Here is a 17,794-nt window from a genome sequence, read left to right as displayed (position 1 = left end):
TGAAGTCCTAATGGGAGCATCGTCATAGGCAACAGGCCAGTACACTCTGGTCCATTCATCAGACGAGCTCCACAACGTCACACACCTGCACCATTTCTCTGCTTGCTGCTGACATTTGGAGGATGAAATCAAAACATCCGGCACTCAAGCGCTTGCATCCTTCACTGCCTCTCTATTTATTCTGTACTTTGATTTCCTGCTTCTGTGTCTGCCTGTCTGGGCCCATCTCTGAATCTGTCTGCTGCCTCTTTCTCTGTAACTCACTGTTGATATATCTTTGTGTATGATTTTCTTAAAAATCTACAAAAGTGGCAACAGAAAGAAATCATACTCATAAATTTCAAGAGGCCTTCCCAAATACACACTTGTGTGTTTGCTTAATCTAACCTCAGTTCAGACGATTATTATTACTGCTGGAATATATTAAGACTTCCCAGTACAGTACTTTCACACTGTACTGTTGTCAGCTGAAGATGGAGGAATACAAGTTTGGAGCTCATGACATAAAACATCTTTACTGTCCCCGTCTGTAGGGTCAAAGAGGAAAGTGAAAAATCATTTTGCAAATCTCAATGATAATTTATCTGATTATCAAAGTTGAGACAAAGCTAATGTAAACTAAGGAAGTAAACAGTTAGTACAATCAATAACTGATGTGAAAAAGCAATTAGCCACAGGTTCTAGACCTTCAACCATCAGGCATAATTCTTACTTGATGCCGCATTTTGACATTTCTGTTTACTTACACAGTAACATCTAAACTCATACAAGTAGTCACAGGTCTATTAATCGTCATGTGAGTAAACAGTGAAGTCCTGGGATATTGTTGTGTCTCTCAAAATAGGCTAATTCAATTTCTCTATCATGTACAACTCGCACTAGCACAGCTGGCTAAGTAAAAGGGCACTGGAATGTTACCACAGGGTAGCACCATTTATGGGTCACACCACAGTGCTGAGAGCAAGCCAGAAACGCACACAAACACATGACTCACATACACACCATACCAGCACTCCTTGCAGTAGCTCAAAGTGAGCATGTATTTTGTAGCAGTATTGCAACCACATGCTGGCGGGTGTGTCCAAATTCATCGATCTCTCATTTTGTGTCTCTCTCCACCTGTTCTTCAACTAGTTTGTACATCAATGTGATAACAATTTCAAAGATTAAATACTATTTGGAAGCACTGAGCAAGGCTCAAATCAGTGTTGAAATCTCTTAAAGACGACTGATTGTCAAAACAATATGTGTAATGCTGAAAAGTGTCAGGGTGAAGATATATGGCTAAGGGTTTTGGCCGGGGACCACAATACCTGTCCCTCCAACATTCCCTAGCTTTGACATCATTACCTGAAACTCAGTCACAAGTGTATTTCATCCACCCTGCAGGCACACATAAAAGCAAATACTAAACAGCAAAACACAAAAACACATAAACCCACACTGGATAGTTGCCTTCATACTAATTTGTTTTCTGTTTACAGGTTAAGTATGGAAGGAGATTTCAAACCTTTAGTTTAAACTGCAAGTAGAGTCTTGCTCATGCGCCGTACTACGCAGCGCTGCTGGAATGCAGCAGAAAGTATAAGCTACAACACTCTTGCCTTTCATAACTCACATATTAAAGTATAAGGGCAAAAGAGAGTAGGTATTGTCACGGGGTCATACTGGAAAATCTTTCCCTTAAGGAAGAAGACCCAGATTAAGAAATGTCAAAAACTAAACAACTGCACATGTACCTACACTAAGTCCAACACCTGGTTCTTGTACAAAATGAAATTAATGTTTAATATTCAATATGCATGATAATAGACTATTGCATGAATGGGTATAGAAGCAAAGGGGCTGTTACCTCTCCAAAGGCTCCTCGTCCAATCACCTTTAGGATCTCAAAGTCCTCTTTACGAAGACGCATCTGCTTCACTTTGGATGTGAAGAACTTGGCTGTAGGAAGAAGGAAGGAAGTTAATTAAAATCAGCCAAGAGTGACATATGCAGAACTTGTTTTTTCTTTAATTAAGTCTTAAGTCTAAACATCAATATGAGACTATCAGGAATTTCCCAAACTTGTGAACTTGTGACCTTCAAGTCCCAACCTTAAACTTGTCTAGCATATAGGTTATGTAATCCTAACCTTGTCATTTAGCTTTTGACAGAGGGTGTATGTAGAATCCACCTAATGACTCACACAATGTATCATCCATCCATCCATCCCATTCAGTAAAACTGCACCTAGACTAAGACCAAGACTTTATACGACTCACTTCACTATGAAATCTTCCTGCAGCATTTTATATTGAAAGAGCCTTTTCTGAAAGTAGTGTCTAACTGTGCAGTTCACTAAAAGGCATGTTATATTAGGGTTACTGGTCTGCATGAGGTGACTGTATACGATATCATTAACTACACTATTAATTAAATGAGATGTACAGAGATGTTTGTTTTATCAAACATAGACTGCATCAAGCTGACGTTAGTTAAAAGTTCATATAACAAACTTGACTTGTATCACCAATGGCAGTCATCAGACAAGGGAGCACCATAAACAATGCTAACTAGTGGGTTTTAATAAAGCTGTCACAGCCAGATGGCAAGGCCTCAGCCCAAAATGAGAAAATGTGCTGTTATCCTATGACCCATGCTTATGGGAAAATACTTATAAGAAGGTTTAAGAAACACTCCAGTTTTTCCCATTACTCATAAAAGGCTTCCATGCTATTCTAAATCGACTTCATCAAAATGTTGGTGACCACCATGACCTCTTACAGAGCATGATAAAGAGAGGCTAAATTATAACGCTAGCTATTGTTATTTCGGTTGTTACGGTTTCTGGTGGAAAAGAGCATTGGGAGGGATCTGCAAGGGTCACCAGCATTCTCTCAAAAAGCTCGACCAGATTCCATCTATAGCTGACAAAGTCAGCATTTCCCTCATTTGTGGAGAGCTATTTAACACTTCTTGGTTTACATGATCCCAGCGGGCCAAGGATAATCTGTCTTTGCTGGTTGTTCACCAAGGTCAGCATATTGGTTATATAGATACCCCAGTATTCTGATAACACAGAAAAATACACCATAACTATTCATTGCTGTCATACTCATTGTGCAAGTTGGGTTTAACAGCAATGTTAAAGCAGTTTTGCATCATTAGTATTCACTTACAAATACACCCCAACACTGTACTTATACATGCAGTAGCCTTTCTGGTTCATAAATGACACAATCCACTATAAAAAATCATTTTTGTATCTTTTCTGCAGCATGTATATATGTGTTGCACATGAGCCAGCCAGGGTAGCATTCTGGGTCTGTGTGCAGTCCCTCACTGGTCAAACATCATGCTAAACTCATGACTTTACTGAACTTCCAGTGTTGAAGGAAAGGACGTTCTCCCACTGTGAAACAGTGAAGTGCCTGCTGAAATAAAATAAACAGGGCACTCTTAGCTCAACAACCTCTCGCTTTCCGTCTCGCTCACACTCCCTCCTGAATCCACTGACAGTTAACCGGAGACTGCAATGACTCCAGGGCCGAGGAAACGTATGAGCCAGTGCAGTGTGCTATTGCCTGGCACACATTACTACAAACTAAAAGGACAATAGCAGCTCAGCCATGGTACTGAGCAAGGCTGGAAAACAACGGGCGTGAGAAACATGACTAGTAATATGTTTCATTTCCCTGCAGAACAGTTGCAGAACAATTAAACCAGAAATATTGAAGCTATGTCTAGCGGTTGATCATCACTGTGGTATTTGGTACCAGCTGCTGATGAAAAACATCACCACAAAACTAATGACAAACTAGGCTGTGACAAAACAAGTGTCTTAGTCTTGCTATCAAAATGTTCTTGTGTATCCTTTTTTACCCTTCTCCAATTATCTTACTGCCTGTGGTAGTGTATTATATCCTAACAGCAGTCTGGACATGTATTTCACTGTGCAAACCTCATCTCAATGAAGCTGTGATCTTCAGTGTGCATGTGAATATCCACAAAGCATTGTTAGGTGAGATAACGATCTTATGTCTTTTAATTCAGGACAGGTTGACCGCAGGTTGACTGCCAAAGTGGCTGGCACACAAACTGATAAGCAGCCAGTCAAATTTACCACCAATTGACACAAGGTTGGTGGTAGTTTCTCATCTTGCTTTTCACTGCACACACAATTCCTCTCAACTGTATCTGTGCCAGAGCATCTTATAACAAGACACAGCATGTCTGCCAGAGTAAAGATAATATCTAGCATCAAAATCCCTTTGGATTCATATTAATTCATGTATCACAGCCACACAATTGTGCTGCAGGAGCAAACGATTAGGGAAGAGATTAAACCTATTTAACATGGCTTGTTTTTCACTGTTTAAGTACAAAAGTCAAATTCTCTTCAGCTTAACTTTTACATAACTTCAGAGTAAAGACGCCTGGGGCAGCCTGTGGCTCTGGAAGTAGCTCGAGTTGTCCACCAGCTGCAAAGTCAGTCTTTCAAACCCCAGGTCCTCTGATTCACAAGTCTCACGTTTGGCAAAACACTAAACCCTAAGTTGCTCCTGGTGTGTGTTTCTTATTTGTAAGTTGCTATGGATAAAAGTGGGTACTAAATGTAATAATGTTATTTCTTCCACTAAACTGATGTTATGAAATTGGACTAGTTGTGAACTCTAAATACAATTCTTAATGTGGTTTAATTATTAGTCAGAGCTGACAGGGTGGCAGGAACGACGAGGAAAGAGAGTCAGGGTAGCTGAGAGGGAGAAAACACTGATTAGTAGCTGCACGCTGACTCAGGAGCTGCACTAAAACCAGCCACATGAGAAATGTCTTTCATCTCTGAGCCAGGAGCCCACAGGCCCTGTCCACAACAAAGCTCACGTACAACATGGACACATACAAATACATACACACGCACATCTAGTTCCTTACATCTATATCTGACACATAATTGATGACTGTGCCTTGCTGTGGCTTTGGTAGAAGTTACTACAGATCCTACAACCAATGAGACTCTACAAATTGCTTTTCTGAACAGGAGAAATTATTGGCTGTCACTCCAACAGCAGGTGGTTTACACATACACATGGCAGCTATTAAGTTGTTATTTAATTGTATGTGTATGGGAATGTGTGTGTGCATGCATTTTGGAAATACTAACCCCATGTGTATGTTGACCCCAGTATGCAGGGTCAACATGTTAACTCAAATAAGAACTGTGTGCAGTGACTAAGCTCACCCACATTTAACCTGAGATCAATGAAATGTGTCTGTGGCAAAGATGAATTCACAGCCAACTAACCCTAACCCTAACCCTTTTTACAACAGAGAAATAAATACCATAAAGTTTTGTCATACATCTTTACTCACTCACTAGCAAGATATACAGGTAAACATAGCAACAGTTGCTATGACAAGGTGTGGTGGGAAACCCTGGCAATGCTTGTTAAGGTGGCTATCCAAGCTTTAGCATGACAACAGCTCTTTGCTCCCACATTGTTTTGCAACGCGAAGGACTAAGGTTTGGAATCAGTCACATTAATGTAATACATGCTTTGTGGGGAGACACACTACGAGTGCACACAAACACAAAAACACTGGAAGATGCACTTACACTTGCAGGCCATGAAGAATACATACTCATGTTGGGTAAGTAATAAGCCTTAGGATGCAGAGAAACTGGAAAAACATGAGTGACGCAAGCTAATCCACACAGCCAGACTGGTTTAGCCGTAAAATACTGAGCACTTATCAGGCCCATCTTGCTTCATACCGACGAGAGAAGTCAGAGTGATTTTTGTGTAAAACTTGGTAACAACAGGCAAGTGTGTTCACTTAGCAGTCGGCCCACAAATGATATGCTCAGTGCTCGCAACAGGCCTCGGCATGGGCCTCTTCCATGCTATGTCTCAAGGGTGTGTTTATGTGTGTGTGTGTGTGTGTGTGTGTACACAATGTCAAACAGGCATGATGTCTGTGTGTGTATCTGAGTGTAAAAAGTAGCTATACATGAGTTATAACAGCTTATATGTGAACTTTTAGGATTTTCACAATCTAAACTTCACTCCCTTTCCCTAAGTCCATTTTACTTTTTGGAAATAAGAAAATACTAAAATGTTTCTATTTTAAGCATTACACTACACTGTCATTATGCTCAGTGCTAAGGGACTGCTGGGTGTGTTACATGTTCTGTGCCCTTTATTGCAACATGACAAGCTGCTTCAATATTTCAGGAAAACAAACATATACAAAGGAAAACAAACATACACAATCCGTGGCACAAACAGTTTACAACATTCCTTTAGCCTCAGAGTAAATGCGTGTGGCACATAGGACTAAGAAGTCAAAGTCACTATACAGAGTCGACTGTGCAGAGATGTATGTTGCAAGACTTTCACTTTCTCATCTTCAAAATTACTCAAACACACGAACCACAGGACATGTTTATAAGTTAAAGAGGGATTATTTGTGTGTGGTTTAGAGCTACTTTGTGCATGCTAGAAGAGGGACAATCATACAGATTCAGGTCTACATTTCAGGAATTAAAAGATTACAAAACTAAAGACAGAGGACAATTGTGGGATGAAAACAATGTAAAAAAAAACAAAAAAACATAAGAAATTGAGACAGAATACACACAACTGCAAAAAGCATTAGCACTTAGCTTGTGAGAGAAAGTGAGACCAGGCATGACTGAGGGGCCGGACAAGAGAGACGAATTAGAGACAGAGGAGACATATATACTCAGGGCCACTCAGCAGATGAGCCAGTTACAGTAAGTGTGTCATCCTTACGCACACACTATGCACTAAACCTATCCCCAATTCCAGAGTGAGCCTGGACAGGAGGGCTTTTGGGGGGGGGGGGGGGGGGGGGGGGGGGGGGCATCTGGAAGCCATAACAGGGATTATTTACAACCACAGTGAGGTAATGACACAAAAATGCCGCTTGCAAGAGAGACGGGAAAACCGAGAGAGAGGCTCACATATGAAGAGGGAGAACAGCAGAGAGCAGAGGAAGAGACCTGTGGATGGCCTTTCCTTCCATCTGACCACTGGAGGGGTGAACTCATCACACCTCCTAAGCAGGCTGGGAGTTTTTCAAAACTGTGAAAAATAAAAATGTCGAAATTACAGGCTGGAAATCTGGAATGCTGTATCTGCAGTATACTAGTAACTGTGTCGGGCTCATAAATAGTCATTCAAGATTCACTGTTTTTTTTTTTCTGATTTAGTGTGACAGCCAATAAAGCTGAAGTCACTGTCTCTGAGGATGGATCACAAAATATACTTCTGAATATAAATATACCAGCTTGCAGTTTGCTGTGAGGGAACACAGTCCTAGGCTTTTCCTAAACTATCTGCCACGCAGGCTGTCTGTTACATTACCTTCTGATTCAAAATGGCTGTGTATGTGATATTTCAGTGCCACTGTGTCAGCAGAAACACCAAAGCTAGCTAAACGTGGGCCATCTGCTTCTGTATCAATTCCTGCTACATCATGGTGTGGCTTAATACTCAGCCTTGTCTCATCTTTTCATCACTCCTGGTACAAAGTGAAATAGTCTGCTGGGTTTATACGACACGTGTCTTGATTCAATCATAAGGACAGGCAAAGGTGCAACAAAGCCTACCAACAATGAAGATGGTACGAGCAATTACTCAAACACTTGCCTAATAAGCAGAACATGTTTTATGTGATGGTTCGAGTTTATTTACCTGTGTTTATTTTAAAAAGTTAAATTCCAAGGACTTTTCTAGACCAGCCAGCTCCATCTCTCCACATATCTATAGAGCACTGTGCTCGTGTGTTTGTGTGTGAAGGCAGTGCAAAAGCAGCACATTTTTAGAGGTGTAATCAACAATCAGACAGTAGCAGGTGATAGCCACTACTGGAAGGATCCGGACTAGAAAAAATACTAGAAAACTGTGTATTAAAACGAGATAGCTGCCACAAAGTATTCACCTTCTATTTTCAATAGGAAACAACTGTTAAAACTGTTCCAAATACATCATGCCCTCATTTTTTTTATTTTATTCTTTTTTATTCATTTTTGGCCTCCTCGAACTAACAGCTGCCTTACTTAGAAATAAAATAACTTCCTAGTTAAATAAAGGCCAAATAAATGCAACCAGGTGATGGCTGAACAGATAGAGCAGAAAGGTCATCAAAGGAAAAACTTAAGGAGTGTGATTATAATAACATAGTCCTTAAAAGGGGAATGTGATTCAGTGCCAAAGGCAGTTCAAAAACTCAACCCTTTAAGTAATTCAATTGCAAGTAGTTTGAAAACATCCAATAAATTACCTAAATTACAGATGGAAATAGAATCAGTCCCCTTTATGTCATAGCCAGAGGTTCTCTCTACAGCTGTGTGGAGGGATGCATGAGCCACCCCAATAAAAGGCTTTTGCATGTCTCGCTCTCTCATATGACACGTGCACCACTGGCCGATCCCCAGAGGCAATGTCAGGGGATACCGACAGAACCACAACACATATTTTGCCATGTATGATGCATGGCAGCTATCACAGAAGTGGGGGGTTCACTAATAAATTATTGAGAACAGAAATTTCACGTAGGGCAAATTGGAAATCACTTATATAGCATGTAAACATGTCTCAGAGCATTAAATTGCATTTAATGCTAGGCTGCACACCAGCAACACCAGACTCAACCCAGCCCCCACCCACCCCACAGACACACAACCACCCACCCCTATGTAGTTTTCCGTTCTCTGCCATGCCCAATCGTTCCTCTCTCTTTACCATTCTGTCATCTCTTGTCCCACATTTCCACATTTGCCTCAGTCCCTTGTCTATCTATCTCCCTGTGTCTCTTTGTCTTCTGCCTCTGCCCGTCTTTCTTGTCCTGTCACACTAATAAGAGAGCAAGAATGGTCCAAGGCCATCAACTAAATAGTCTGTGCCCAGCAGCACTACAACACACAAACAGGATGTTCCCAAAATATTAAGAAACCACAAACACCAAAGAAAAGGAGGGAGGCAGAGCTTGACAAAACAATAGATGAGATCTGGTGTGTGTTACAGCTCAAAGACTGCTGCAGTGAGCATACTCCTAGGACAGCAACGTGAGAAAAACAGCTTTGGAGGGGTTGGGCGACGTCAGTTTCTGCAGTCTGTACAGGAAGTGTTCCCAGTACATCAAAGAATTCTCTAAGCCTGCACATCGACCTGTTCAGCCCACACTGCAAACAAGTTGATTTACACAATTCTGTGTCAACACAGCTTCCCGATACCATCTTACAGATAAAGAGCGAATATGAAAGCAGGCTGCCAGGCCATGTTACCCAGCTTTGCTGTGGTTTCTGCCACTCTGCTCATGGTGGAGGCACCAGGTGCTGCATTGTTCCTCTGCTGGATATTGATAGTAACAAAACAATGATTGTGATAAGTCCAGTAGGATGTCGAGAAAAGCATGATACTGAACAATTCAGATTACCTAGCAAAACCTCGTTATATTACACACAGAAAAACTGAACCACAAATAACAATAATCTAGAAAATAAAATCAACATCATTACATTTGAATGTTATGTCATCATCTAAGGGCATTATTCCTTTCAGTGGAGCGTAGGAGCTGGGAAGATGTGTTTAAACACCTACATAATGTGCTGTTCTCAAACCTACAGTGAGTTGTACTTAGAATCACAGGGATCAATTAAATGTCACATGTTTTGTGTGATATAAAAAGTCTTATATATGATGAAATTGTGCATTTGAAAATAGGTTCGGATGGACAAAGATTGTTGTAGTTGTGGTAAGTAGAAGTTTTACATGTGACACATTCAACATTGTTATGATACTAAACTGATCCATTTAAAACTATTCAAGATATTTAAAGTGCTGTTAACCATTTTCAGCCTTACAAAAATGCCAAATATAGGTATCCAGTTTTAAAACTCTCCGTTTAAAATTAAATTAACAAATCCAATGTTTGCCCTGACATCTCTGTTTTGGAAGGAGGTGCAGGCTCTGGAGGTGGCCACCAGAGAAACAGACATTGACAGCTGTATGAATCTTCTGCTTTTACTGCCAGCAGAAACGCTTGCTGCTTAGTCTGAGGAACAAATGACTTTATGGCAACCTCTGAGTTTCTTCACAGGCCAGAGCTCCCACATCAGCCTAAAAGGAAAAACACTACAGGGTACTTACAAGATCCAGAGCTCTTACCCTTGAATACAAGACACTACTTTCCATCACTGCGTGCATAAAACTCCAAGTTGGCACGGCCCACATCTAAGAATGTAGCCATACTGTGGCACCTCGTGAAGTTCCAGAAGCACCTTATAAATTTCAAGATCAGTCAAATTAAAGTCACCAATCACTTAAACAAAAGTAAGGCTCTACTGCCAGTGGTGTTCCAGCACCAACATGTCACAACATCCTGACAGATATTATACCACAAGTTTCCTATTGCGTTTCTGGGCTCATCCTCTCACTGATTTTTTTCCCCTCTCTGGATGTCAGCAGCTTGTGGAAAATGAGGAGGGGTTGTTACCATGCTACAGTCCTACAGTGCAACTGGTACGGCCGTGCACTGACATTACACCATTTAAGGATTTGATTCCCATAGGGACCACGCATACTATAAATGGATCCACCCAAATGGATGAAAGCATCCACTAGGCACTTGTTCAGGCTTTTAAAGCAAAGGGAGGGGATAACAATACGGAAATTTAGATGGAACTGGCACAGATGGAGAGGGAATTTCAGGTCTCACGTAAAGGAGTTGGTTACAGATAACAGTTTGAGAGCTGGAACATCAAAAGAAAAAAAAGACACAGAGGGAGGAAGGAGGAGAATGGGAATAGGACAGGGGAGGTGGCAAAAGAAGAAGGGAGGATCACAAGCAAGATGTGAAGAGTGAAAAAAGATAAGGGAGGAGTCGACAGGCGGATATTTTAGAAAACACTGACATGTATGTGACAGTAAAGCTACACTGCCTGCTTATACACGCATAGGAAGGTAAACTATTCACAGACAGACACGCACATGATCCAGATCTTTCCTATTCAACACGAAGATGTGTTTAACTGTGGGTTCCCTGTGGTGATATGTGTCATGACAGAGGTAACCTAAGATCCCTTTTATTCTCTGGAAACCTGCCCAGCTAGGTGTGTTCAAGCTGGGGCCAACAGGAAGGGCCTGAAGCTACAGCAAACACTGAGGTGACAACGACAGACGGAAAGAACAGGCCAGGCTAATACGCTTTTTTGTGAACACACAAATGAGTGTTGAATTATTCATTTTTTTTATATTATCATAAACTGCATTAAAAATTTAATTATAACTTAGAATCAGTAATGCAACTAAAAAAGTCAACTCTTTTATAGTCATGTATAGTTAGTCCCAAGAACATTCCAGCTTAGCTCATGCTTTAAATTTGTGGCTGGCTACATTCCCCAAATTACATACCTGCTTCAAGTCACCTGCAGCTTTCACACAATGAAGAACATGTCAGACACGCCATGTCCAAGACTGCATGCAATCCTAACACTGCATTAGCGAATCCTCACACCACAATGAAACCTCACAACAAATATGCATGAAAAGTAAGGTTACTCAGCACAGCTTGGAAACAACACAGGCAAGTAATGCTAGCTGGCTACTTGCGAGCGAGCCTCTGAAGCCATGTGATGTTCGATGTTCTATTAGCTGAGATGTGTCCCTACAGCATCAGACTCAACAATGTTTGAATACATTGTGTGCGTTACTGTAAGTACCACTGAATGTCTGAAAGTCATGTTTGCATGAAGACTACACTCCATCTGATAATAGGAATTTAAGGTGCACTGACTACATATATCAAACTGTTTCAGCTTACGTCACTCCGTTGTTTATCCGGCTTTACATATCCATGTTTATGTGTTTAATGATCTCTACTTGCCATAATCTCCTTCTCTTTTGCAGACATCTGAGTTTGTCCAAATTTATCAATTTGTGTGTATTGCCTGTTTTGACCGTGCCTCTGTCAGCTATTTAGTCCAACAGCTGCTGCCTAATTGGATGGACGAGAGCGCAAATGACTTGAGTTGCAAACTTGATCAAAGTTACTCATCAGTCAAGTTTTTTTTGTCATAATAATTAAGAGATTCTTATATTGCCCAGCACTAGTCAATCTTAATCAATCTCACCAAATAGTATCCTTATATATTTATCTCGTCTTTGTATTGTATCATAAACTGTGTATCTAGATTACAGTATGGTTCGGGCCACATTTTTCTGCATTTCACCGACCTGACTGAGCCCTACTAGCACATGATTTCTAAATTTCTGCCAAAATCCAACCTGAACCCTCAACTTACAAAATAATTCAAAGTAACTTTTCCTTAATAAAAACAAAACTGTGACAAAGTTCAATTTTCTAGAGCAGGTGGAGGCCACTCCTGTTACAATGGTATACAGTGAAGTTAACCAACACAAAAATCTGGAGAAAACCACTAAATTACCACTTTCTGCTCCCAAAAGAAATGCAGGGGGCAGACACACTATACATACTATGCTATATATACACACGTCCCCATCTGCTGCAGCCATGCACAACACTTTCTAGGCCATGACCAGTCCCAATCACTGCAAAAACAAAAAAAAACAAAAAAAAAAGAAAAGAAAAAAGACTAGTTTGGCTACTAAATATAACTTCCAGAAGAAAATGTGTCAGTGCTGGGACTTGTAACCAAAAGCATCCTCAAAGAATGCATCTGGTAACAGCTGGGCGTGCTAGGACATGCTGCCTGTTCAGAGTACAACGAGAGTATATGTGACCACTACATAAAGTCAATTTTTAAGCAATTATATACTGATAAACCTAGGTCATATAGCTAACAAAAAGGCAAGTGTCTTCACTATGTTATCGTAGAGAGTTTATAGCCTACCACAAACTTCAAAGATGCTTTTACACATTTTCCTCTAGTAAAAGGTACTAGTAGTGAAATGAGCACAAAACATCATTCACAAAAAACAAGAGCATTGGTATCTATTTATAAACTGACAAACCCCTAGAGTGATATATTTTCAATTAAGGAACCAATTAAACAATCCATCCAAGAGTTGACCAGACAGGGAAAATGCGAGCTTTATCCATTTAAGACGTATCCGTGAGCTCAGGCCAAACTGTGTAAGCTACTAGAACAAACAGCAGCCATGCAGTTGCAAGTAGACACCTATATAACAGTAACAAGACTAATGACCTCACTGATAAGCAGATTGAGTAAGCGTGGGAGGCTACAGTCGCACAGGCCCTTGTTTTGACGAGGACATGAGACATCTAGGTGATCACAGACACCGACTCTCTCAACGGGCTGATAAACTGCAGGCTCCACTTTGTCATCTCCCACAGGAGTGTGCCACAGGAGTAGCACCAAGCACCTAGCCTTACTATAATGATTGGTATTATATACCGAAGGATTTTCAATTTGTTTTAATATTTCATTTGTAAGAATGAACACACCAAACGATTCAATCAAGAGTCAGGACCACACACTTGCACAAAACAAACACAGCGGCATACTGTAGTCATCAGCTGTAAGCACTTGGGTGTGCTATGTTTTTCACTGAGAAGAAAATAGAGGAATAAAAACTGTGGATTTAGTCATGGCTAAAAAGACAAAATCACCTTGGCATATACATTTTGTAGAGTTGTGAATCAAGGGTTGACGATTCCCAGTCAACTTGCGATCATTGGAATTTGTGGGTTACTGCTGAATATTCCTTCACTGGCTCTTTCACACTACAGGAATTTGAAATCTGGGATATTGTGGGCCAGCCAGTAGCTTTAAGATTATGTCTGCAAACCCCTCACGCTACATGATCATTTGGGCAGATAATCGGTTCAAATCGCCCTCGAGGTATGAACACCCCCGTGATCCGTGGAAGGGGGTGAATCAGATCCCAAATGTTCCCAGTTATCCTCTAGTGTGGGTTCAGCATTAGTCTCCTACACCTGTGACTTCAACACGAAGGTCAACCCACCTCCACAGCTTTGCACATGACTCCTTCATTGCTGGCTGAATCAGTAAAATATGGTGTAAAGGAGTATAGCCAAGCTTCATCCCAGCTTGATCATCCAAAGCTTGTTGTCAATATGATAAAGGGCAGGGAATTTCTGGTGAAGGGGAAAAAAAGCCACTAATCCTGAAGTATCCACATTTGGTGAGCAAAACAGGTAATATTAGGGAAAAAGGGACAGGAAGAGATGACCCTAAAACTTAATGTAAACCTGTAACAAAGCCACTTCCCATCCTTGAGAATATCATTAAAATAATAAACGGAAATGCCCCAATTACGGCATTTCCTTGTCTGAGGAGGTTTGACTCTGGAGGGAAATACATTTGCACAAATAAGGCATTTTAAAACAGATGGAAAAACTCAGCAAAGCAATTAAGGCTAAACATCTGGCTGGGGGGTGGGCTAAAGCATCTAAAGGAATTATTACCTCATATCAGTAAATTAAGTGTTTTGGACAGAAAATCCCAATTTATTTAACTCCAGTTTCAGATTTACCAATACTACCATTGAGTATGAATCAATTTTACTGTTTGTTAATGAAAGATATCAGAGCTATCGGTGATGAAAAAAGTGGAGAGTGATTGTGTATGTGCATATTTGCGTGTGTGTGACAGCAAACAATGGATAAAGGAATAAATAAAGATGATGTTAGAGTGATGAGCTGAACACCCATGCAACTTACTTAAAAAATAATAAAGTATAAGCAATCAAACAGGATGGGCATTTCGTAGTCTTGTTTCAAATACCTTAGGGGGTAACAACTTGAATTTTCAGGGTGATGAAATTTACTCATCAGCAGCATGTCAAATTGTTGTGTCTCTAAAATGACCTTCAGTTCAGGGAAGAAATAGTGTGAGGAAGCTCACTATATATAGAGGTGAACAACAGAGACCACTCAGTAGAAGACAATCGCAGCAACCACAGGATTTCCCCTTCCACAGACGCAGAGGATAAATACGGTGGGGTGTGGGGTTGTCAAACCACACATAAAATTCAGTGGAATAGATAGAGGAACAGTTACTTACAGCTTCACACCAACATGTCTTGAGTACTCTCTTTCAGTTCTACAAAGAAACCAGTCACAAACTCTCTCACCAACCCCTCAACCCACAAAACCCCTTTCAAAACCAATACCACAAAACCCCTAAAATCACTTTCTGAATGGAACAACACAATCTGTGTACTCATAAAGTCTGCCAGACCCTGCTCAGGGGCTTAATTTTATCACAGAAAATCGACACAGACAATTTAACAATTCAGAGCCTATGCTGAATGATGGTTGATCAGATCAATTGCATGTGAGGCCCACCGGCATGAATGACCGTCATTCAGGTGAAAGATGGATGAATGGTGCTGACAAATTGCTTGCCCATCTAATATTGTTCGAGTCACCTAACTTCACTGTAAAGACAAGGAGGTCGGAGGAATGAGTGCAAGAGACACACACATACAGCAGTACAGATATAAAGATGGACCTAAAAATAGATCAGGTCACCGGCAAATTTGCCATCACATCACGAGCCAAGGTCAGTGCTCCATCAGCGTTAGCTATTGTAAGCAGCACTGAGGCAAAGGAACAAACAGTACGACAGCTAGACAAACTGACTTCAACTGATATGGTCTTCAGCAAATCCAAGCCACTCTGTGGGCTCCTCTGGTCTACTTCAACTATTTCAGTCCCCTTCTTTCTCTCTCCCTCTCACTCTCTCTCACGCTCTTTGCTTAATTTCTCACATCTCCTCTCTTATTATCCAATTAGCAGAATGAGTAAGAAATGCCACAAAATACAAGTTTGAATGCTAATGTGTTCAGAGAACTACATTTTTAATGCAGCTATAATTTGCTTTAAACCCAATTACTCAAATTTGTGCCTTGAACCAGTTTTGCACAAGGACATTCTCCTATTAAGCTACATTTCAGAGTATGCAGCTTGATAGAGTGCCTTGATCAGGAGAACCTTGACAATGGCTGATTAGAACAGATGAACAAATATTATGATATATTTCAGTGGATAGAGGGAGTTTTCCACTAACTGCAGGGTTTGAGGTTCAGTCCCTGCCTCCCTATATTGAAGTGATGTTGAGCAAAACACTGAGCTGCACTGAAGTTGCACCCATTAATTTGCAACTCACTTTGGATGAAAGTATTTCAGTTAAACTGAAATCAAAACCAGCAAGCTGACCAGGGTGGTGGTTGAGATACAGTAGATGCTAGGCAGATGTTAAAAAGGTGTTCATCTGTTTCCCAAAGACACATACGCAGCCCTCCAAAAGGGGACTACAGCAGTAAGGAGTCTGTGATAGTCGCAACTGACACCGTCAGTCCACCATGAAAACGTCAGCTGAGGTTTTTCCTCCGTGTCACATCAACACAACAAGGAAAAATGGCTCCAGTTATTCCAACACATGCAGTCATATTTAAGGTGAACTAATCTGTTAACATCTGTAATATTAACAGTCTGTGATGTTTCTTGGATCCCTGCTCAGTGCAACCACTGAATGATGTTTGAATGGAATAATGGCACAACATTACAGCTTGTGGTGTGAATGAGAAACTGTGAAAACAAAACTCATCTATCCAAGTTTTTGTGTTAATTAACTGTTCACCATTAGCTAGCTAACTAAACAGTCATTATTCTAAAGTTGTGAACGAAATATTCTTTTTCTGCTTTGGCTGACAGTTACCAACAGCTTCAGATGTAATACGACTGTGACTTGTATATACCTTAGAAAAACCAGGACAGATGCAGAATTGTTAATGCTTATAGTGTATATCTATGGCAATGTTTTTAATAATATACAAATACTTCCTTTTGAAATTACTAATGAAATTAAAGCTATGGATATATCAGTCCTTTATTAGACTATGCGTTTGGGTGCACTTTTCCAGAATAAAAAAAACAAGTGGTTTCTTATCCTAAACCTAATTTTGAAAATGTGCATGCCCACATTTTCTTGGTGTTCGGAGATTCAAAGAAGCCTGGATGTGTAACTTGTAGACTGCGGCAGCACAGCTGTAATGTTCTTGCTAAGCAGCTAATTTAGCCACTGCAGTGTGCAGTCCTTATTTAGCCTGAACAAAGAGTTAATAACAGTAAATATCTACACTCATTTTCCAACATTTACATTTAGTCATTTGGCAAATGCTTTTATCTAAAGCGACTTAAAGTAAGTACAAGGTACAAAGGCAGGCAGGGTAAGTGTAAAGAGGTCTTGCCTCATCATGGAGGCGACGATCTTACCACTACACTATCCAGTCGCCAGTATGTCAGCTCTGTTCTGAGAGGACATTGCTGGCTGTTCTGTTGGCATTGAACTGCTCAGCATCTGCACACTTGTCTCTTTTGCGCAGACTAGTGCCAACACATGCAAATATTCCCAAAAAGGGGACAAATATGTTCACCAACACACACACAGACACACACAATACACTGTAATATTGATGCATGCCCTTCATAGACATGCACAGACCTAGCTTTCTCTGTCACTAGGCAAAGCTGGGATACAGCAGTCCGGGAGGGAACAAGGGAGGGGGCAGAGGAACTGCGAGAGACAGGAAACGGAGGGGGAGGATGGGAGGAGAGAGCAAACAGAGGAAATAAAGGAGGGAAAGAAACAGAACAGAGAAATGGAAACGAGAGAGAGAGGGATGATATGGAGGCAAAGAAAACCAAATAAAGGTGTAAGAGATGGGCAGAATAATGGGAGTGCATGAGGATGGAGTGAGTGAAGGAGACAGGACACTGACAGATAAACAAAGAGAGCAAGAGCAATAGCAGA

At 40.7% G+C, this 17,794-nt stretch overlaps 1 protein-coding gene across 5 annotated transcripts in view; it reads right to left on the bottom strand.

Annotated features, from left to right (window-relative positions):
- cdc42bpab (CDC42 binding protein kinase alpha (DMPK-like) b) overlaps positions 1-17,794 on the bottom strand; it is a 64,245-nt gene that overhangs the window by 36,496 nt on the left and 9,955 nt on the right. For all 5 annotated transcript variants that reach the window (XM_026341998.1, XM_026341994.1, XM_026341995.1 and 2 more), the window contains exon 2: positions 1,853-1,944. In XM_026341998.1, the coding sequence (XP_026197783.1) occupies positions 1,853-1,944 (92 nt within the window). The remainder of the gene's footprint in view (positions 1-1,852; positions 1,945-17,794) is intronic.

This window comes from Anabas testudineus, chromosome 24 (genome assembly GCF_900324465.2).
Source record: "Anabas testudineus chromosome 24, fAnaTes1.2, whole genome shotgun sequence".
Classification (NCBI taxonomy): domain Eukaryota; kingdom Metazoa; phylum Chordata; class Actinopteri; order Anabantiformes; family Anabantidae; genus Anabas; species Anabas testudineus.
The sequence above is the reverse complement of the archived record's forward strand: the minus strand, read 5'-3'. Positions and strand labels throughout refer to the sequence as shown.